This window comes from Grampus griseus, assembly GCF_964374135.1.
Source record: "Grampus griseus genome assembly, chromosome: 7".
In the NCBI taxonomy this organism is placed as follows: Eukaryota; Metazoa; Chordata; class Mammalia; order Artiodactyla; family Delphinidae; genus Grampus; species Grampus griseus.
The window spans coordinates 59,827,675-59,851,723 of NC_139001.1; the positions used below are offsets into that span (position 1 = coordinate 59,827,675).

The window sequence follows — 24,049 nt, forward strand, 5'->3', positions numbered from 1 at the left end:
GACTGCTGAAGAAACGTGAGGAGTGGGTAGTATATACCTAATTATTTCCAAACGTGTAAACAGAACAAAAGGTGCAGTAATTTAAGAAAGCCAGGACTAAGCAAACCAGCAGTGCGTTCTTTTTTGCCATACATAAAATACTTCACGCCACATTTTTTCAAGTGCATTCAGTTTGACTATAAGAAAATTTAATTTTGGGGGCCAGAAGTTAATCATATACAGTATCTGCAAACCAGCTTAACTCAACCCTGATTACTCATCTGTTTAAAACTTCACATTTATGGCACAGCAATTGAAGATGCAAACAAATTGATTTTTTTTTTTTTTTGGCTTCCTTTCTGATTGGCTGTTCACAAGGCCACAAAGGGACCCTAACACTAGTAGTCTGTTTCCCTGGTTCTTTACCTATGCAGTCCTTTTATGGAACTTGTTGGCTTTAATAATGAAGGGAAGATTGATGGCCATATCCCATTCATCAGGAACAGGACAGGAACCTGTCTTTGACTAGAGGAGTTTAATTTTGACTTTCGGCTGGTACAAGCACACAGTAATGCTGGTTAAATTAAGGCTTTTCCTATATTACTTATATTGTGAAAAGTTATTCAAAGAGTATACTAACATAACCTCTTGAAAATCACATAAGAGAAGATGTTCATTTACGCAGTAAGTCAGTCATCTGTGGCTGTTTGGATAATGAAAATCTAGCATAACTCAAACCATACAAACGACTGCCTGCTTTGGCGGTTAGAATATACACGGTGGAAATCTAAACACTTCCTCTACCAAGCATAGTGAGGTGCACTGTGAGCCACGTAGCTTCGACTTTTTGAATGTTTACAGAAAGCTGACCCTTGATGATGAAAGAGACCTTTATTTTAAAAAACAATTGGTCAATTTATTTTCCGAATAAGAGTTGATCCATGTTTTCAGTTTATTGCCATACACAAAACATTTTATAAAATAATAGGGTCGACTGCCACTTCAACATCTTCATGTAGAAACTTCACAGTGCAAGAAAGTGGTTACCATTAAGTATGAAGACATCTAAAGCCAGCTAGTACTTTAAGTACAGGGCAGAATACTTTTTGTGATTCTTCCTAAAAAAAATGTTGGCATATTCATTAAATGCCCAGGTTACAAAAATCACTTAGTATCCATTTCTTATCTTTCAGTATGTTTTTAAAATCTACATGGCATCATATTAAATGCTGGTGGGGGAAAATAGTATAAGAATCTAAAAACTTTTCAAGTAGCACAATAATTTAAAACCAACTAAGAGAAAGCATTCCCCCAAATATTTCTGTATGTAACTTTGTGTCCCTTACCACAGTAACAAAGTGAAAAAGCCATTATACCTTAAAAAGAAGCTTAAAGGAAAAGATTTCATTCTTCCTTTGAAAATACAATTTCTTAGCTCTTAAATAAAGAGAGAAACTTTAATTTTGTGTGTGGGTGGGTGGATCATTAAGTAAAAATATCAAATTTATGTCAGTTGTACAAATGTCTCATTTAGGAAAGAAAGTGAATACTTTGATTCAAAGGATTCGAAACTATTTCATCATTATAAGAAAAGTGTAATTTTAAGCTAAAAAAACTGTGACACACTGAACTAATATAAATCATCCACTAGCATATCCTATTGTTTATCATAAAATCCATAGTTAAGGAGTAATAGGTAAAAGATCTTTTTCCAACATTTGGTCACATCAGCTAATCAGCCCTGGGCAAACCCCACACACCCCGAGTTTCAGGATCCTCATCTCTTATGTGAGAGTCCTGGGCTAACGGCCCTTTAACATCCCTTCTAATTTACAAATTTGTATAGCACTGTTAAGCTTACATAATCCTTTTGAGAATGAGCTGTTTCAACTCAATGTATTTACCAGATAAAGTTCCCCATTTAAGTAGTAAAGCTGTTCTTTAAACATTTAAAATCTTACTTTAAAATTTATTTTCAGTGTACTTCCCTGTCACCTTAAAAGATGAGGTAAGACTAACAACTTAGTCTCCTGACTTTCATGGTCTCTTAGACCAGGCGGCTGACAGTGATCAGCAGATACAGCTTGAGCCCTCACGCCAATTCTGGGCAGCTTTGGGCTATACTCTGAGTCTCAAAAACGAAGATGATACCACCTGTTTGGTATCTCTGTCTTAAAGCCTAACAGAGTTGTAATATACTGAATATACCAAAAATTTGTACATTATAAATTAACATTCGAATGCAAACATTTGAATGTGATAAGCCCAAGGTGACTTTTTCCTGATAAAGTATAGATATTTTTCATAACATGTTTTTTGTCAATACCTGTGCATTTACGGTTCTAATCCTTTGGTTACCTGACTCTTCTTCTGTAGCCAACTTGTCTCTTGCTTCCAATTATGCTTCTAATTGCACCAGAGTCTAGAAGTCTGACCTTTCAATAGGTGAAAACCAAAATATAAAGATCTGTTATGTTAGCAAATGTGGTATCATCATTACTCACTTTAAAAGCGTGGCTTCCTAACTAGGTGAGGCATCAGACTGGTCTAGGAAGTGTTATAAAAACTGAGATTCCTGAACTCCAGCCGCAGAGTCTGATTCTGTCTGGAGTAGGACTCAGAAAAACTTTCTCAAAAGCACCCCCCAGGTAATCTCAACAATCTTTAGTACAGTTTTTGCGACTCACTCTTCTGCCCTCAATTTCTTAAATTCAATTTAGAATTTTAGCAGCTGTTAGGTTTTAGTATAAAAATTTCCCATTGCATTAATCATAAGCATATTCAAAGTAGATTGCCCATGATCTTGGTTTAGTTCCATAGGAAATCAATCATTACAATCCTTTGCAATAAAATTAAAACACGATAAATTAACTTCAGAGTGAAGACAATGCATGTAGATGCTGAAAGGTGGCTGGTTCTACACTTAACAGGGCAACTGTTTACTGCTTTAATTGTAGTCAGTCATGTAAATCTGTAAATCATCTTATTACATCTGTCATTACTAAATAAAGGCTGGCAGAACTCCTCTAAAACAGAAAGATGGCTAACTGACTAATCGATATTAAGGAAATGTTTCTAGCAGACATAAAAGTATTTCTTAAAAAACTACAAAACTACACAGCTTCCTGTAGAAACCCAAAGACTTCTACGCTTCTGAAGTCTACTGTAAAGAGAAAGTTGACCAGAACTACAGTTGTTTAAAAATGTTCAATTAACTGTGAAAATTTAAGTGTAAAATAGGTACAACTTCATCCTTTAGGAGATTTAATGGGCATAAGAGGAATTTAACTTACCACTTATTCTATCTACCCAAACAGTTAACTGTGAAAACGACACATGAAGTATTTGGTATAGTGTAGTTCTGAACACCATCCCTTCCAAATTTAATAAAAAAACACATCTGGATTTTCCAGGGGTCCCAAGTGTGTCTAGGCACTGCGGAATGTCGTCATGTCTTTCGGTTCTCTGCTGGGAACACACCAGTCGTCAGCCTCGTGGTTGGTGTTGTAATGCTTCCAGGCAGCTTTGTTATATACCGGGAGTCTTTCTATTGATTCTGTTGACAGAGCCTGAAAGTCAAAGCAGGACCTAAATCAGGCGTTTTTTTGGAATGCATTATTTGAGAAAATCTACAGTGGCCAAAAGGTTACTACAAATTAAACAATACTTCATTGGATTTGTATTTTATCAAGCATAAGACCATCTACATACATTTTAAAATAGAGCACATCTTTGAAACGTGTTATTTACTAAGCCCATGGCAACTGCTTGATGTGCATGTTGAGTTTATTGCTTGCGGTAATTCTCCAGCCAGCCTGGGAGCTGCTGGATTGAAGTTTGACACACGTGTGACAGACATTCTTATAAAACATGACAAACAGAAGTTGGTTAACTGAAAAAGTCAGTTAAGTGTAAAAGCATAAAAATTCACATATGTACCTTAACATATGTAATTGTACAATCACTTAATGAAATCTGGGTTTGATCCTGTGTCTTCTCCTACATTAAAGTCACACTAATTTTAGTTACAGCACGATTTCTGTACATGATTTCTGCATCATGCATAGCTGACCCTCTGTATCACCCCCCCACCCCCGCATGCATACCAAAGTCTGCCCATGCTCAAGTCACTTATATAAAATGCTGCAGTATCTATGTATAACCTTTAAATATCCTCCTGTATACTTTAAATCATCTCTAGATTAATTATAATAGCTAATACAATGTAAATGCTATACAAATGTGACGTAGATATTATGTAAATAGTTGCTGATGTGCAGCAAATTCAAGTTCTGCTTTTTGCAACTTTCTGGAATTCCTTTTTTCTTCGAATATTTTTTAGTCGTGTTCAGATCTATGGATATGGAACCCAGGGATACAGAGGGCTGATTGTAATTTCATGTTTCCAACATATTATCACAATTAATTCACCGTTCTATTTCAGCTTCCTGTGTATCACTGAGATAAACTATGTTCCTCATTATCTTCAAATTAGGATATTTTGGTAGGATTTCAATCTTAAGCCACAGGTATTCCCCAAGATGTAGAAAATATTGAACTGGAAGTTTCATTCCAATAATAGGAAGGAAGGACCTTAATTATTCTATAAGACTTCATGTATTCTATTTTTTTCCAAAATGGAGCTAGAGACCTTTCACCTATACATCATATTCTCTTTATGCTGGAACTCCTTGATCTATAGACTCAAACAAAAATGTTACATTTGATGATAAAAAGGGCATCATGAAGGCAATGTTTTTAAGTTCCTCACAATTGAGATGGTTTAAAAAAAGATAATTATCTTGAAAGAACTTAACCTTTTCAGACAATTTTTACTTTTTCTAATGTAAAGTTTTTAGCATTTCCTATAAAATAGGTGCCATCTAGTGGCCAGAACAAGAAACTAGCGTCGCTAAAAAATTAGGTACCAACAGCCCACCGCTGAACTAACCCAGGGCTTTCTATCCCTGTAATTTATACTGATTTGTCAGATAAACACAGGGAACAACCCAGGCAAGTCTGTTTCCACCAGGTGAGCTATGTGCTTACCAAGAGTCACCTGTAATTGTTCCTAAATCTGTTAATATACTTAAATCTGTCATTGTAATTTAATCTAAGTATTGCTTTTAACAAAGCACAAAAAATGGGCGGGGGGGGGGGTTCTTTGAAAACTAAGATGAATGTTTCATAAAGACTCATGAAGGAAAGCCACATAAAAATTGCTGTCGGGGCTTCCCTGGTGGCGCAGTGGTTGAGAGTCTGCCTGCCGATGCAGGGGACACGGGTTCGTGCCCCAGTTTGGGAAGATCCCACATGCCGCGGAGCGGCTGGGCCAGTGAGCCATGGCCACTGAGCCTGCGTGTCCGGAGCCTGTGCTCCGCAACGGGAGAGGCCACAACAGTGAAAGGCCCGCGTACCGCAAAAAAAAAAAAAAAAAAAAAAAAAAAGATAAAAATTGCTGTCAAATCAGAAGACAACTGTAAGGAAATGCATAATAATCAACAAGGATTATGCACTTGGCTATTTCTTTGATTAAAGAAACCAAAACAAGGTATTGTAAGTATAGCTTCTGCAAGAAAGACAATTGAAACTTCAATCTGCAGACCCATATGCAAATGAAAGGCCTCAGCAAGTACATCAAAAGGCTGGTGAATCAATGTCAATTCATGTGTCTTATCTTACAAATTTAATTTTAACATAAGTTTTTGAAGCCCCACTTTAACCCAGTTTTTTTTCTATTAACAAAGCCCTGATCATTATAGTCGAGCGTTTCTTACCCACAGTCAAAGAGATCATTTGTCAAAGCAGAGGAGATCCTTGTTATAATAGCACGAGGTAGAAGAAAATTTCATTACAGTTAAATGCTGGCATCTTATAATCAAAGAAGTATCATTAAGTCCAGAAGACTATAGTCATTACCTTAATGTAGATAACTGCATCTGTCCCATAGCCCTCTAGGGAATACAGCTTTAGGTCTCCTTGGAAGTACTGTGCATAAAGGCGTGATATGGGCAATCCGTAACCAAAACCAGCCTGTTTGATGAGAAAAATGAAATTCTATTCGGAAAGCCACACACTGAAATACTTCTCTAATTAAAATAAACGTTATTGGAGTATCCCAGAGCTATCAGAGCCCGCATCTAAAAGATCAGTTAATACTTAAGTATTAAAAATGATCAAGCTGCAGCCCAGTTGAGTACTGCATTAGACGGCTTCCCTCTGGTCATTTAAAATTCCTCATTCGTCTTATTTGTATAAAATGACCTGTGGGGGTCTAGAAGAAGCACGTTTCTCTTCTTTCTTGCCCTGCTCCAGAGCATCCCAATACCGCTTTCGGTGATACTACATAAAACATGGCCTCTCTCGGGAGCAAGGGTAGAAAGAGCCTGGTGGCAGCCTAACAGATATATGTCATGGCCTCACACCATGAACTGCAGCCCGTGTTCTGAACCTGAAGAGATCCCTAATAGTTCTCTTTTAATTCTCACTGACAGGTCACTTACCCTGCTTAAAAATCTTTGAAGCACCCCAAAACCCTCCCCACCCCCATCATCCAGACCCACTGCCTAAAAATCCAAGCTTCTAAAAAAGAGCTTTCAAGACTGTAAGATCAGGTCTGTCCACCCACTTTCCAGTCCAGCTGAAGTAAATTTCCTCCTTAGTCCCTCAAACAGATCATGTTATTTTTCACATCTGTGTCTGTTCATTCTGTTCCCAGTATCTGGAATGGCCATCTTTACCTGGATAAATCCTACCAATTCTTTAATACAAAGAAGAACATTTGGATAAATGTAAAAAAGGGTCTTATCACCAACTCAGATGTTCAATGACATTCCATATAGTACTTCAGTAAAGAGTGTATGTGGATTCAGGAATCTGCTATTAACAAATCCAGGCTCTGGCCTTATCTACCTCTATCATTTATTACTTGATTTTTTTAAACCAGAGTTTCTGTTTACCCCTCCAAATCAACTATCCATTCTCCACATTTCTCCTTGCCCTGGGAGGCTGACCTGAACAGATGTCAGTGGATTTCTGTGCCCTCTGGTTCCAGTAGGTCTAGCCAATGGGGAACCCAGTAGGAGTTCCAAGGGAGTCAAGTCAGGGTATTCATCCCCTGCTTCTTTCTCACTGAGGTTGCTTCCCCTGGGCAGGCTGGGTCCCTGGAGAGTAAGCAGCTGCTCTGCAACTTTCCCTTCTGGGTTCTGCTAACTTCTCCTTCTCCCCTTGAGTCAGGGTGGTGACAGCTCTGCTGCTCCTAGCCAGGATTCCTGTGCTGTCCCACCCCTATTTCTATAATTTGTCTCTTCGTAGATAAGCCTTCCTTGGATTATAATTATAATTATCTCTTTCCAGGTGGGGCCCTGATTGACACATTAAGTGGCTCTAGAAATGGCCCCAAGAAAACTGCATGAGCAGGTGGCTCAGGATCCCATGGTACCTGATCTACTTTATCACTGCCTCTCCCTGAACCTACCACACCTGTGGACCCATCAGGCTTCCCCTGTAAGTAGTTAACATAAAAGTAAAACAGCATGGGCCTGGTCCACTGCTGGATCTACACAGTGTCCCACACCAGCCAAAGTGGACTGCCTTTTCACTACAGCCTCTCTCAGGGCCGGGCCTGAAAGACAGGAGTGAAAGCAAATCCTACCAGTGGGTGGAATTCAAAGTGGAACACCTACATGGACCATGGGCAGTGGCAAATGGGCTGGCTGGTCAGAGACTTGGAAAGAACAAAACTGGATTAACAGAGAAGGTCTGGAAGAGGGAAATGTGGACAGTCCTCTCTGAACAGGCTTACAGCATGAAGACATTCCATCCATGTAGATGCCCACCGGAAGGCATCACGTGGAGGAAGCTCTCAGTAATCAGGTATGACCTGATGACCACTCCTGTGGAGGTCAAGCAGCCTTTCCCCAGCTGCGCCAGTGCTTGCCTACTGGGTCCACTTACAAAGGGGTCATGACATCAGGAATGAGGCTATGTAAAAGCTTAACAATAGGCTTACCCTCGGTAAGGCTGTGTAGGTGTAGGGGCAGCCTGCGCCACATCAAGCCTCCTGTTTTCTTAAAAATTCAAGTAAATTTTGCATCCTAAACAAACACTTACATGGCATTTACTGTGTGCCAGGTACTATAAAAAGCATTTTAGATATATTAACTCAATCTTTATAATAATTCGATTTTTTTTTTTTTTTTTTTTGCCACACCACGCTGCATGTAGGATTTTAGTTCCCCAATCAGGGATCAAACCCGTACCCCCTGCAGTGGAAGCACGGAGTCTTAACTATTGGACCACCAGGGAAGTCCATAATTCGAAATTTAAAGCCGGGGAAACTATGGTATTGAAAGGTCAAAAATATTCCCAAGGCTACACAGCTAGGATGTAGTAGAGCTGAGAATGGACCAGACAGTTTAGATTCAGAGTCTGGACTAGTACACTATGCTGCTCTCCACAAAAATTCTACAATGTCTGTTCACTACAAAAGCAGCATATCCCTTTTCTCCACTTCTTAGAGTAAAATCAGAATTTAAGAAGATACTGGTGTTTATCTGACCTTTTCTGTCCCACGGCACATGGATGCCTACCCATATCTCAACTTGAAAAGCACATTCCTAGGGCAATCATTTTAAAAGTTTGGTAAGACATGAACTGTATTACAGTTGTAGCTACAGAATCTGTGCTGTGTAAGTAGAATGTGCTGTGCAATTAGAATGAAGTCCTTTTAGTAACTTCCTAGGAAAGAGTCTAAAATAGACCCATCTTATACTGTTTTTAATCACATTACAGTATAACTCCAGTGTATATGCCAGAGAACCTTCAAAGCCCAGAAGAACAAGAGTTTTTCCAGAATTACAGGTAAGAGATTTGGCAAAGTGCTCTTCTGGGTGTTGGAGGACCATGAATGAGTCCATTCAAAAGCTAACCTTATTAAAACTTGAACATAGGTGACTATGATCAGTTAAAAAACCTATTAACGCCATTATCATTTGAGCCATTTTCAGGTTGGCAAATAAACTGATCAGAGCTCTAGTCATACTTCTCAGTCTCAAACATGTAATCTTTCTAATTACAAGTACTTGAGGGGAAAAAAAACCCAAACACTGAAGATTAAACCAAGTACTAGTAAAGCTGGTAATTTAGGCTTCACATTAGAGATAGTATATCAAAATGTGGTTTACCACATGGAAACTACTGACACACCACTATTAACCTTGGCAACAAGAACTCTAAAACCATACTCCTTGTCCTATGCTCTTATCATTTTAAAAAAGAGCATTTTTAAAACTACAAATTTAGAGGAAAGTGGGGTTTTTCCCCCCTAATAGCTTCATTTCGTCCTTGTGGTGAAACCTACACAATGGCTTAACTGATTTATGTGGTAAATTATTTTATGACTAGTCACAAAAACCTGCTTCACAATTTCTTGATCACATACCAAGGGCACTGCTCGGGACGTCTCAACACGAGGCCGGGGTGCAGTTGAATACATGTAGTTGAAGAGTCGGTCAATTTTCCTCAGAGGAACACCACCTCCTCGGTCACTCATCTAAGGTAATAAAGGATCATGGCCTGTCACCAAGTCCAAGAAACAGCAAAATACCAACACATGCTGTGTCACCATTTAACTGCTGGCTGAAAAGCTCTGCTTTCCAAAATGAATACCATGTGATACAAGTTGCGAATGTAAACATTTCCATCACCGCTGGACTTAACCCCTCTAATATGTAGAATTCTAAGACATAAGGAACTCCACTGTAATACAAATTTCAATGCTGTGGCTTTGTGTAATTATTGCAGTCACACTAATGATGCAGTACAGCACACAATGGGGCAAAGGCTTAGCTTATCTTGGATGTAACAATAAATTTGTAATTCCTTTCTAACAGGCAGTTTGGCAACCAGATGAAACATGCATGTACCCTTTGACACAACGTTTATCCTGAGAAAATAATCCGAAAAGCATGCTAAGTACGTATGAGAATGTCCATGACAGTACTGTGTAGAACAGCTAAAACTGGATTACCACCTCAATAGGGGGCTATTTAAGTAAACTAACATACATTCTAAACAGAATACTATTTTGCCACTAAATATTAGGTAGAACTGTATGTACTGGCATGAGAGGCTCATAAAATATTGTTAAGTAGCAAAAAAAAAAATGGAGAAGCATTTATGACATTCTAATTCTGCAAAAATTATAAAGAAGTCTAATGAAATATAATTGTCAATGGAATTATGAGTGACTTTCTTCTTTTGGGGTTTTAGTTTCTTAATTTTTTCCCACAATTACCTCTGTTATGGAAATAAAAGTATAATTTCCATTTTCAGGGAGGAAAAAAACAGAACCATTTCATTGTGTTTTAGAGTCTCATCTACAAGTAATTTCACAGCACAGTCTCCCAGACAACTCTGTGCTGAGTTATAAAGGACACAATTCTTTACATTGTTCTTACGTCATTTTCCAACTCAAATCATATGGTAGATTGAATTTAGTGATTTATTTAGATTGTCTTCATTGTTTTCCTTCAGTTAACATGGACTTTTTTCCTAGCTATCGTACAGCTTATCTTTTAATCTACTTTAGCCATTTTCCCTTGTCACAAAATCTAAATTGATTCTATCTATAATATTAACATGGTTGTGATATACAAACCTGCTTTTAACATGTATATAGATATACAGATAAAAACTGTATGGAATGATATGTATTAAAAAGCCAATTTGAATGGCTTACAGCTGAGTTTTTATATAGTCTCTAAAAATATTTATGTGTACATCTATTACTCTCACAATGGAAATTCATAGCTATTTTAATTTTTCAAATACAAATCTGCTTTGAAATATCATTTGAAGACTGGCCTCTGATGTCTATAATTAGATAACTACAGTATAAAAATATACAAGCACTTTATTAAGAACTTATATATGTAGCATTATGCTTGAAATTGTTCTTGGCTATGAATTCAAGCCCTGTGAAGAGATTTATTTTAGTAAGATGAATGAAGGGCTCTGGGTATTTTCTGAGATCCATCAATTTGTTAATTATTCATCCTTTAATTTAATGCTCTGCTGCACATTTACTGGTAACATGAGTCAAGTGTGGTTCTATAAATATTAAGTAAACAACACATTAGATACTAAGATAAAAAGGTACACTTCAATAAATATTTCCTGATTTTCCTTAACCTTTTGGTCAGAAACACTACAGCAATCCAGCAGGTATGAAACAAGAAGTGATTTCTAGCCGTAGGTTAGTATGATAAAAGCAGAGTGGAAAAGAAAGGCCAGGGGTGACTGAGAAGTGTCGTCTCATTAGAGGTGGAGGGGTAATCTAAGCCATGGAAATATAGTTAAAAATTGATAAAGGTAGCTGCTTTTGCTTTGCAGCCAAAAATACAATAAACTGGAACCAGTACATTTTTGAAGTGGTCAAAAGAGTTTCCAAGAGAATTGTAACAGGTATTATAACAGAACCTGAGTTCTTTGGGAAAAAGGGACAGAGGGAATAACGGAGAGACAGACAGACATGTTTGGTCTGCATATATTTAAGACAAGAAGAATGGCACTCTGATGACAAATATATTGCGAAAGAGATGTGAAAATTGAAAAACTCTAAAGATTATTTGAAGAAAAAAATCAAGAATCATAGAAACATAAGCCTACATCAAGGAAAAGGAAAGAGATTGTGAAAGAGAAGGGCAGTGTAGAGTCATGTCAACAGGAAGGCAGAGGAAGAGAAGTTTGCCAATTACTTTGAAAATTTTCTCCTCAGCGCATGAAATCACCACCTCTCAATGTCATCTGAGACCTGCCATCCCTAAAGTCCTGTTTCCCATAACACTAGGCTCCCTGGTCTAATATATGTGGATTTTCGGGTCCACGGGAAATGAACCACTACTAACTTGATGACAGTTCTGAAGGCAGGAAATTTACTAATCCTGAATTCACCCACAGCTCCTGAAGTTTCTTAGTCAACAGCTTTTTAACGTTTGTACGGTTTGTAAAACTGCCAACAGTGAATGAACCAAGACATTTAAGTTTTAATTTATAAGACGTGGCTGTAACACTTATGTTATTTACTGAATATAGACCAAACACCAAATCTGAAACAGTAGCTAGACTTGTAAGTCAGAAAAAACCAATTCTTTCGCAGGATTTTTAGCAGAGGGATAAAAAGTAAAAAAAAAAATGTCAATAATTTCAACAAGCTAAAAGAATGGGGGGCAAAAAAATCCAGGCCTTGATCCTGAAAATTCTAGAGTAAGTGATGGGGATGAAAGCTCTACTGAAGAAAATTAAAGCAAGCATTTAACATGGAAAGCGCTAACAAGAGCAGATGCAGTCATGTGACCTGGATGTGAGGAGAGCCTGATATAGCTAAGGACTTGTACAGAAGCTTCTGGAACAGTCTGTTCAAAACCCTTATAAGCCTTTCTTTTTTTAAACAGCTTTATGGAAATATAATTCACATACCATACTATTCACCCATTTAAAGTATACAACTCAATGGTTTTTAACATACAGGCATACCTGTGAGATATTGTGAGTTCAGGTCCAGATACCACAGTAAAGCAAATATCACAATAAAACGAGTCACTTGAGTTTTCTGGTTTCCCAGTGCCTATAAAATTATGTTTACACTTATCCTGTAGTCCATTAAGTGTGCAACAGTATTATGTCTAAAAAAATGTACATAAACATTAATTTAAAAATATAAAACAAAAAACAATTAGAATATCAAAGATCACTGATCGCTATAATAAACACGATAATGAAAAAGTTTGAAATATTGCAATTACCAAAATGTGACACAAAGAAATGAAGTGAGCAAATGCTGTTCGTAAAATGATGCCCACAGACTTGCTCAACGTAGGGTTGCCACAAACCTTCAGTTTTTTACAATAATGCTGCAAAGTACAATAGAGTAAAGCGCCATAAGACAAGGTATGCCTCCATTCACAGGTATGTACAACCACCACCACTCAATTTTAGAGTATTTTCATGAAACCACGGGCTCTTTACTGATTACACTCCTAAGCAACCACTAATGTATCTCTTGTCCCTATGTATTTGTCTATTCTGGACTTTTCACATACATTAAATCATAATGGGTGGCCTTTTGTGATTAGTTTCTTTCACTTACCATATTGTTTTCAATGTTGTAGCATCCATGTTGTAGCATGAGCCAATACCTCATTCCCTTTATGGCCAAATAATATTCCATTGTATGGATGTACCACATTTCTGTTGATCTGTTCGTCAGCCGATGAACATCTGGGTTGTTTCTAGATTTTGGCTACTGTGAATAATGTTTCTATGAACACTCATGTATAAGTTTTTGCTTAAATACCTGTTTTTCAAGCTTTTGGGGTATATACCCAGGAGTGGAATTGCTGGGTTACTATGAACCTTTCTTTATACCAGACAGACACAGAGTCCCTAAGCAAAGCCTGTCCCCCAGCACAGAACGAGTCACTGATGAGTGCTGAAGAGCTCAGTGAACCTTGATCCATACAGTGATGGATGACCACGAGTAATGGAAAGCAGCTGCAGACAAGCATGCTAAAGCACAGGAAACACAAGCAGAAAAAGGGACGAGAAAGACCATGCTGCAGCACAACTGATGCCCCAAAGCGGAAGACATATGGGATTTATTCTGAATCAAACACACCCTAATAAGCAAGTAGCCGACACATAACTAACCAAAAAATAGGCACACGTTAGCATCTGGAATGGAAAAAAGTGACACGTTCACATTACCTTTTCAGCAGAGAATATTCCCATATATTTATTTGTGCCTCATTCTTTTATATGAATAGCCAAGAGGGATAAACAGAAAAAAGGAATTCAGAGGAAACAGTACAGAGAGCTGAAGCATTTTAATTTTTAAAAAAATAACTAATATCACTATCCTCTGAGTGATTAAAAAAAAAAGATGAAACCAGAACAGAATACTACAAAAAAAAAGGAATAATAAAAAATAAGTTCCTGGGAAATTTATAATAGAAATAAAATTCAATAGAGGAGTTGGGAATTCAAAGTCAAAGAAATCTCAAAGTAGAATGAAAAGTTCAAGATATAAAAAACAAGAAGAAAAGATAAAAATCAGAGGGCCATTTCACAAAGCCCAACATCTTTGAAATATGACTATCAGAAAGAGAAACAGTAAAGAAAGTATTTCAAAGAAACAGTGGAAATTCTAAAGGACCCAGGTCAATGGGTACAAAAAGGCTCACATCAAGTCACATCATTATGAAATTTCAGAACAGAGCTGAAGATCTTAAAAACTTCAATTAAACAAAGAAAACAACAAAACCTGTCACTTATAACTGGTCACATACAAAGGAACAGGAATTGGAATAAGCATAAGTCTTCTCAAAAGGAATAGCAGGAGTGACGTCAGCAGAAACAGTGGAGAAAGGACCTCCAAAAAGTCCTCCATCAAAACACCAAAGCAAAAACGCAAAAATTGTCAGGACTCTGGAAATTAACCAAAGGCTTGTAGCAATCTGGGGAGTATTGACTCAAGAAAAACAACAATGAGCTTTGTGGTATTTTAACTTGGCTTATTCCCACCTCCCATTCCCCCACCCATCAACAACTTGCAACCAGAGTTGCCTGGCAGCCACTGGGAAGACTATCTTTCTCTGACCTGATTCTGTGCTCCCCAGTGCGAAAAAGTCTTCCGTGCACGTACCCCGCATCCTCAAACACTTGTCAAAAACACTTAGAGGTAACTAGTTAATCTGACAGCTGCCTGAGGCAGTCTACAACAGTTAAGGCAAATAATAGGCTACCCAAAAAACTTAGTAGGAAAAGCTAAGGAATGAGATGTCCACAGGGGCTTAGAAAAGCTCAAGGATATCCTGAAATCTAGAAGGTCATGCTCATGCCCAGGGCTATGTTCAGGAAGAACCTAAGAGGGTCCTAATCTTTCACCTCTGACTAACCTTGAGGCTCTGTACAAGCAGAACCTGAAGGTTAATTCAGAGTTGTCAACTGCCTGGCTAAACATTGAAGGTGTGCCCCAATATGCACACAGAGTCTCTTGACAAAGACTGGGAGAAGGCATTTAAAGAAACCTCGGTCCAATCATTAGTTGACCACTAAGCAGAAAGCACACACAACAAAGGATACAGACATTACAGAATTAGTTTTATAATGAAAAGTCACCAAACAAACAACTACCACCAACAACTTTAGGGACCTGGAAAGTAACTGATCTTCAGAGTTGTTGCATCATATATATATTTTTTTACATCACACCCAATTTTCTTTATTAATATCTTACACTAATATGGTACATGTGTCACAATTAAAGAACCAATTAATTGTTCATTAATTGTTACGTGATTATTAACTAAAGTCCACATTGTGTTCACATTATGCCTTTTTTCCATAACAGGACACCCCATTACGTTTGATTGTCAGGTAAATGTCTCCTTAGGCTTCTCTTGGCTGTGATAGTTTCTCAGACTTTCCTTGTTTCTGCTAACCTTTCAGAGTTTTGAGGAGTTCTGGAGAGTATTTCAGAGACCGTCTCTCAGCTGGGATCTGTTTGATGTTTTACTCATGGCTTGACTGGCATAAAGGGTTTGGGGAAGGAAGACCACAGAGGTAAAGTGCTCTTCCCATCAGGGGTTCCTACTATCAACATGACTCATATTTTTAATCCATTTACATTTAAGGTAATTATTGATATGTACGTTCCTATTACCATTTTCTTAATTGTTTTGGGTTTGGTATTGAAGGTCTTTTCTTTCTCTTGTGTTTCCCGCCTAGAGAAGTTCCTTTAGCATTTGTTGTAAAGCTGGTTTGGTGGTGCTGAATTCTCGTAGCTTTTGCTTGTCTGTAAAGCTTTTAATTTCTCCATCAAATCTCAATGAGATCCTTGCAGGGTAGAATAATCTTGGTTGTAGGTTTTTCCCTTTTATCACTTTCAATATGTCCTGCCACTCCCTTCTGGCTTGCAGAGTTTCTGCTGAAAGATCAGCTGTTAACCTTATGGGGATTCTGTTGTATGTTATTTGTTGCTTTTCCCTTGCTGCTTTAATATATTTTCTTTGTATTTAATTTTTGATAGTTTGATTAATATGTGTCTTGGCGTTTCTCCTTGGATTTATCCTGTGTGAGACTCTGTGCTTCCTGGACTATTTCGTTTCCCATATCAGGAAAGTTTTCAACCATAATCTCTTCAAATATTTTCTCAGTCATTTCTTTTTCTCTTCTTCTGCAACCCCCATAATTCGAATATTGGTGCATTTAATGTTGTCCCAGAGGTCTCTGAGAGTGTCCTCAATTCTTTTCATTCTTTTTCTTTATTCTGCTCCCTTTCTCTTCTTTGTTTGCACAACTCCTGGGGTTCAGCTTTGGATTTGGCCCTGCCTCTGCATGTAGGTCACCTGAGGGTGTCTGTTCTTCGCTCAGACAGGACAGGGTTAAAGCAGCAGCTGATTAGGGGGCTCTGGCTGGTGGGGAGAGAGGGGTACGAAATGCAGGGCGAGCCTGCAGCGGCAGAGGCCAGCATGACATTGCAACAGCCTGAGGTGCGCCATGTGTTCTCCCGGGGAAGTTGTCCCTGGATCATGGGACCCTGGCAGTGGCAGGCTGCACAGGCTTCTGGGAGGGGAGGTGTTGATAGTGACCTGTGCTTGCACACAGGCTTCTTGGTGGCTGCAGCAGCAGCCTTAGCATTTCATGCCCGTCTCTAGTGTCTGAGCTACTAGCTGCGGCTTGCGCCCGTCTCTGGAGCTCGTTTAGGCGGTGCACTGAATCCCCTCTCCTCACACACCCCGAAACAATGGTCTCTTGCCTCTTAGGCAGTTCCAGACTTTTTCCCGGACTCCCTCCTGGCTAGCTGTGGTGCACTAACCCCCTTCAGGCTGTGTTCACACAGCCAACCCCAGTCCTCTCCCTGGGGTCTCACCTCTGAAGCCTGAGCCTCAGCTCCCAGCCCCCACTCACCTTGGCAGGTGATCAGACAAGCCCCTCAGGCTGGTGAGTGCTGGTCAACACCGATCCTCTGTGCAGGAATCTCTCCGCTCTGCCCGCTGCACCCCTATTGCTGTGCTCTATTCCGTGGCTTTGAAGCTCCCCCCGCCCGCCATCCCCCGTTTCCGCCAGTGAAGGGGCTTCCTAGTGTGTGGAAGCTTTTCCTCCTTCACAGCTCCCTGCCCAAGGTGCAGGTCCTGTCCCTATTCTTTTGTCTGTTTTTTTCTTTTTTCTTTTGCCCTATCTAGGTATGTGGGGAGTTTCTTGCCTTTTGCAAAGTCTGAGGTCCTCTGCCAGCGTTCAGTAGGTGTTCTGTAGTCATTGTTCCACATGTAGATGTATTTCTGATGTATTTGTGGGGAGGAAGGTGAGCTCCACGTGTTACTCCTCTGCCATCTTGAAGGTCTCCATATTATTTTAAATGTCTAATTTTCAACAGAAATTGTAAGATATACAAAGAAGGAAGAAAGTGTGTTCTATACACAAGGGTAAAAAAGGAATCAATAGAGACTATACTTGAGGAAACTCAAATTTACTAAACAAAGACTTCAAATCAGCTATTTTAAATATGTTCACAGAACTAAAGGAAATCATTTCTAAAGAAGTAAAGTATGAGGATGATGTCTCACCAAATAAAGAATAGCAATAAAAAATATAGAAATTATGTAAGAGAACTAAATAGAAATTCTGGAGTTGAGAAGTATAATAACCAAAACAAAAAAATTCACTAGGAGGGCTCAACAGCAGACTTAAACACTTGTAAGAAAGAATCATCAATAGTGATGACACGTCAACTAAAATCATCCCATCTGAGAAACAGAAAAAAAAAAAGAAAAAAAAAAAGAACAAAGCATCAAAAACACCTGTGGGACTCCATCAAGTGTACTGATGCACATATTGGGAATTCCAGGAAGAAAGAGAGAAAGGGACAAAAGAATATTTGAAGAAATAATAGCTGAAACTTCCTGATTTTGATGAAAAAGATGAAGCTATTCAAACTCCAAGTATAATAAACTCAGAGATCCATACCTGGACAGATTACAGTCAAACTGTCAAAAGCCAAAAAGAAAGCATCTTAAAAGCAGCAAGAAAAATGACTCATCACACACAAAGGATTCTAAAAAGATTAACAGCTGGTTTCTCATCAGAAACCATGAAGGCCAAAAGGCAGTAGGATTAACATATTCAAAGAAATGAATATAGAAAGAAAAAGACTATCAACCAAGAATTCCATAGCCAGTAAAATTATCCTTCAAAAATGAAGGAGAGGGCTTCCCTGGTGGCGCAGTGGTTGAGAGTCCGCCTGCCGATGCAGGGGCCACGGGTTCGCGCCCCAGCTCGGGAAGATCCCACATGCCGCGGAGCAGCTAGGCCCGTGAGCCCTGGCTGCTGAGCCTGCGCATCCGGAGCCTGTGCTCCGCAATGGGAGAGGCCACAACAGTGAGAGGCCCGTGTACCGCAAAAAAAAAAAATGGAGAAATTGAGACATTCTCAGATAAGCAAAAACTGAGTTCATCATTGGTAGACCTCCCCTATCAAGAAATACTAAAGGGAATCCTTCTCCCTAAAATAAAAGAACAATAGACAGTAAATCAAATCCACATGAATAAATAAAGAGCACCAGGAAAGGTAACCACATAGATAAATATAAAGGATTGTTTAAGCGTATTTTTTTGTTCATAACTTTTTCCTCCTGTATTATTTAAAAGACAACTGCACAGAGCAATAATTATAAATCTGTGTAGATGGACATACAATGTATAAAGATATGTATATGTATATGCCAATAACACCACAAAGGATGGGGAGGGGGAGGGAACAGACCTATACTGGATCAAAGTCTGTGTATACTATTGAAATTAAGTTGGTATATAATCTGAACTAGATTGCTATAAATAAAAATTATAATCTCAGGACAACCACTAAGAAAATAACTCAAATATAATTTAAAAAAACAAGAAGGAAATTAAAATGATAAACTAAAAAGTTATCATTTAAACAAAAAAAGCAGCAGTAATGTTGAAAGAAAGGATAAAGAAAGACAAGATATATAGAAAAAATGACAAAATGTCAAATGTAAATTCTACATTAACAATTATTATGTTAAATGTAACTGGCTTGAACACTCCAATTAAAAGGTGGACATTGGCAGGATGGATTAAAAAAAATGAACAAACCATATGCTGTTTACAAGAGACATGTTTTAGATTTGAAGACGCAAACGGGTTCAAAGTAAAAAAGTCTGGAAAAACATACACCATGAAAACAAAAACCAAAAGAGAGCTGGGATATTATACTAATATTGGATAAAATATACTTTAGGTCAAAAATTGTTAATAGAGACAAAGAAGGACATTTTACAATGACAGAGGGTCAACACATCAAGAAGATATAAAATTATAAACATATATACACTTAATAACTGAGCTCTGGGACTTCCCTGGTGGTGCAGTGGTTAAGAATCTGCCTGCCAATGCAGGGGACACAGGTTCAAGCCCTGGTCCGGGAGGATCCCACATGCTGTGGAGCAGGTGGGCCTGTGTACCACAACTACTGAGCCTGCACTCTAGAGCCCGCGAGCCACAACTACTGAGCCCACGTGCCATAACTACAGAAGCCCGCACACCTAGAGCCTGTGCTCCGCAACAAGAGAAGCCACCTCAATGAGAAGCCTACACACTGTAACAAATAGCCCCCACCCACTACAACTAGAGAAAGCCCGTGTGTAGCAAAGAAGACACAATGCAGACAAAAATAAATTAATTAAAAAAAACAGTCCATCATATAAAAGTAAAAAAAAAAAAAAAAGACTGAAAGCTTTCCCAAGGTAAGTAAAAAGAAAAGGACACCTGTTGTATTCAACATTGTACTGGAGGTTCTAGCCACACAATTAGGCAATGAAAAAAAACAGATTGGAAAGGAAGAAGTAAAATTATTTCTATTTACAGATGACATGATCTTGTGTATAGAAAATCCTAAGGAGTTCACAAAAAAATTATGAAAACTAATAAATGAGTTTGGCAAGGTTGCAGGATACAAGATCAGTACACAAAAATCAACTATATTCCTATACACTGGCAATGTACAATCCAAAAATGAAAGAAAACAATTCCATTTACAATAGCCCCCAAAAGAATAAAATAATTAAGAATAAACTTAACAAAATAAGTGTTAGACTTGTACACTGAAAATCATAAAACACTGATGAAAGAAATTAAAGAGATCTAAATAAGTGCAAAGACATCCTGTTGTTCATGAACTGGAAGACTTAATTGATCTAAAACATTGAACTTGATCCCCATAAAAATTCAAGCTGGTGTTTCTTGCAGAAATCGACATGCTGATACTAAAATTCTTATGAAAATGCACTGAACCCATAATAGTCAAAACAACCTTGAAAGGGAAGAACAAAGTTTGAAGACTCACATTTGCCAATTTCAAAACTTACAACAAAACAATAATAATCAAAATGTGCTTAAGGAGAGATATATAGACCAATGGAATAGAATTGAGAATCCAGAAATAAACCTATACATTTACAAGCAATTGATTTTTGACCAGGATGACATGAAAATTCAATGGAGAAATAATAGTCTTTTCACAAATGGTACTGGGACAACTGGATATCTATCTGCAAAAGAATGAAACTGGATCCCTACCTCAAACCATTTATAAAAATTAACTCAAAATTAGATCAAAGACCTAAACATAAGAACTAAAACTATAAAACTCTTAGAAAGAAACAAAGGCATAAATTTTTGTGATTTTGGATTAGGCAATGGTTTCTTCTTAGATGTGACATGGAAAGCACAAGCAATAAAAGAAAAAATAGAATAACTGCAATTCTTCAAAATTAAAACCTTTGTGTTCCAAAGAACACTACGATGAAAGTGAAAAGATAAGCCACAGATGGGAGAACATTGGCAAACTATATATCTCATTAGAGACTAGTATCTACGATAGAAAACAAATAAATAGAGCTCAACAATAAAAAGACAACCCACTTAAAAACTGAGCAAAGGATCTTAACTGACATTTTTTCAAAGAAGATATATATCACTTACACCCATTAGAATGGCTATAATCAAAAAGACTGACAATAACAAATGTTGGCAAGGATATGGAAAAATCAGAACTTTCATTCATTACTGATGGAAATGTAAAATGGTACAGTCACTTTGGAAAGGAGTTTGGCATTCCTCAAAAGTTAAACAGAGTTACCTATAAGCAATTCAACTCGTATGTATATTCATAAAAGAACTGAAAACCAATGTTTACACGAAGACTTGTACACAAATGGCAGCATTATTCACAAAAACCAAAAAATGAAAACAACCCAAATGTCCATGAACTGATGAATGAATAAGCAAAATATGTTTATACCCATTCAACATATTATTATTCAGCCATACAAAGGAATGGATACATGCTATAATATACTAAGTGAAAGAAGTCAGTCACAAAAGACCACGTATCGTATGACTGCATTTTTATGAGATGTCCAAAACAGGGAAATCCATACACAGAAAGTGGATTAGTGGTTGCTAAAGGCTGGGGAGAGGAGGAAATAGGGAGTGACTGCTAATGAACACTGAGTATTTTCTTGGGAGTGATGAAAATGTTCTGAAATTCGACAGTGGTATGGTTGTACAACCTTATGAATATACTAAAAACCACTGAATTGTATACTTAAGAAGAAAAAGGAACAGTAGATGCCTTCAAAAGTTCTGCAAGATGATTATTTTTAGTCTATAATTCCATGTATGAACTTAAATGCTAGGAAAATGGCAATTGAGGCTGGGGGAGGAGAAAGAGGGGAGATGCTCTAAGAGAGCTAACTTCTCAGCTACCATAACTGAAAGCTGATGTTAGCTATTTAAAATTTTCTAATTTCAGAAACAGCAATATTAGAATACTACTTTAAACTAGCTAAATACCAGAAGAAACAACTAAAAGACTATCTCTGAGTAGTGACCTACAAATGGCAACGACCTGACATATATGATTTTTATATGCTCTTCATTTATTAATTTAATACAAAATTTAAAATGACTATTTTAAAGAGAGAAACATCATCATACTCTAAGAAACTGGACTATCTGAAAAATGTAGTAGAGAAGGCCTGGCACTCGGGTCAAAAGACTGATTTCATGTCCTGTGTCATTTATTGGCCATCTAATAATGAACTAATCACTGTGTCTAGTTTCATATCTGTAAAATTGAGAATAAAATTACCTTTGCTCCTAACTAAAATTTGCTATGAAAATCAAATGAAACAAAAGTAGATTAAAAAGCATTGTTTAAAAATGAAAAATTATGTACTATCTACATAACACTACAAATACCCAAATATTTTAGATTTTACTTATCAAAGTAGATACCAAAGTGGACATTCATGATCCTGCTAAGCTGTCTGTCTCCAGGATTTACTTTAACTTGAATCATCTGGATGAAGGACCAGAACAGAAATAGACTCAAGGGAATATTCCATAACCTGCCAGATAAATGAAGTAATGTGCTTATTATCAATTAGTTACAGAATTTCTTTCTCCTAAGAATAAATTGTCTTCTAGAAAATATGTGCATGCCTGTACATCAATTTAAAAAAATAAACAAAGAACAGCATTTACCTTCACAGTCAAATCCTCATTACCCAGCGTGACATGGACTTGAATAGGCGGGTAAACACCTTTGTTGGCATGATGCTCCATTGTTGCTCTCATTGCATTCTGAAATACATAAGGGTTACATTAAAAATGCAACTTTAAAGAGAGAAACTAATTACAATTTTCAAGTACATATGCACTACTTGAAATTTTTCTAAAAATTTAATTCAGTGGAAATATGCCAGAGAATCATAATTCTTATAACCATATTTAAAGAATTACTTTAAAAAAATAGTCAGTTTTGAAGGACTTGGTAGATATTTAGATTTAAAGACCCCAACTAAATTCTGCATATTTTCCAAAACCAGACTTCTCGACACTTTTAACTAGTTTTACATGAAAGCAGAAAATTCTATCCAAATATTTTTATAATTTGGTAATGGGCAAACCTCGTTTTTTGAAAACAGTTTCATCTCCATTTTAAAGAACTATTTAAATTGTCATAAATTGCTTTAAGAAAAAACAATTTTTTCATTTAGTATTAATAGCAAGTCTTATTATGATGTAGAAATGAATCCAAGTTACCACTAGTTTGAAACTGGGGTATTTACACTGTAAAACTGTTTTGACCAATTTCTAGAGGATACAGGGTACACAGTGCCAACATATCATAAGCACTACGTGATGACATGTAGCATTGGAGTAGGAACTGCTAAGACTAGATACAGTTTAAAAGGCAAAAGACAGGACTGAACTTGGAAATAAGAGTGTGTGGCCCTGGAGCACCAATCAGGATTGAGTCCCCTGAGGAGGAGATTCTGTCATCTCTACCAAAGGCCATTTAAGATCAGGTTTCAGACAGAAGCCATTATCACTGACATAATATAAAATCTGTTACATAATATGGTAATATTTCTTTTATAAAGCATCATGGGGAACAAGATCTTTATGTGACTGCAATTTCAAGGAAAAAAGTTAATCCTTGAAGTGCCAATTGTTTATTCATTTAACCACTTTGGTAGAAAGATTTTTGTAAGATATTCGATACGTTCTTGCTGTCTTAGAACCAAGAACATTCTTCAATCTTCGCTATTCTAAGACAGTCAACCAGTTTTTCTGTTTCACTGTATTTTTCTTTTTCATGATCAGGCTGAAAGCCACCTCTTCTCTCTTCCACAGGCTCTTGGCTGAAGACATGGTAACCACACTGAGAGAGACTACAGGCTTGATCTGGGGTGTAATTTTCAGCCACATGGACCCGTACCACTCCTCATCATTCACTTTCCTGTCTACCAGCAAGTGTCATTGGTGTGTTGATGAGAAAAAACGTACTCTCAATATTATTAGCATAATTGTATTTAGTTTTCAAATTTTGCTGTAAAGAGCAAAAATAACAGGAGAAGCCCTGTAAATCAATATAAATGACTTTCTCAAAAAAAATGCATATAACAGTGGGACTGGTCCTT

The 24,049-nt window shown here is 37.5% G+C and overlaps 1 protein-coding gene across 2 annotated transcripts in view; it reads right to left on the bottom strand.

Annotated features, from left to right (window-relative positions):
* Positions 1 to 206: 206 nt before the first annotated feature.
* Positions 207 to 24,049, bottom strand: part of PDK1 (pyruvate dehydrogenase kinase 1) — a gene marked incomplete at its 5' end in the record, with an annotated part of 42,717 nt that continues 18,874 nt past the window's right edge. Inside the window, 5 exons of one of the 2 annotated variants that reach the window (XR_014296983.1) lie at positions 207 to 2,414; positions 3,273 to 3,548; positions 5,899 to 6,012; positions 9,422 to 9,532; positions 22,608 to 22,706. Coding sequence is in view for 1 of the 2 variants with exons in the window: in XM_082658118.1 (XP_082514244.1) it covers positions 3,408 to 3,548; positions 5,899 to 6,012; positions 9,422 to 9,532; positions 22,608 to 22,706 (465 nt within the window). Of the gene's footprint in view, positions 3,549 to 5,898; positions 6,013 to 9,421; positions 9,533 to 22,607; positions 22,707 to 24,049 lie in introns of both variants that reach the window. The other variant, XM_082658118.1, reaches the window with a different exon arrangement.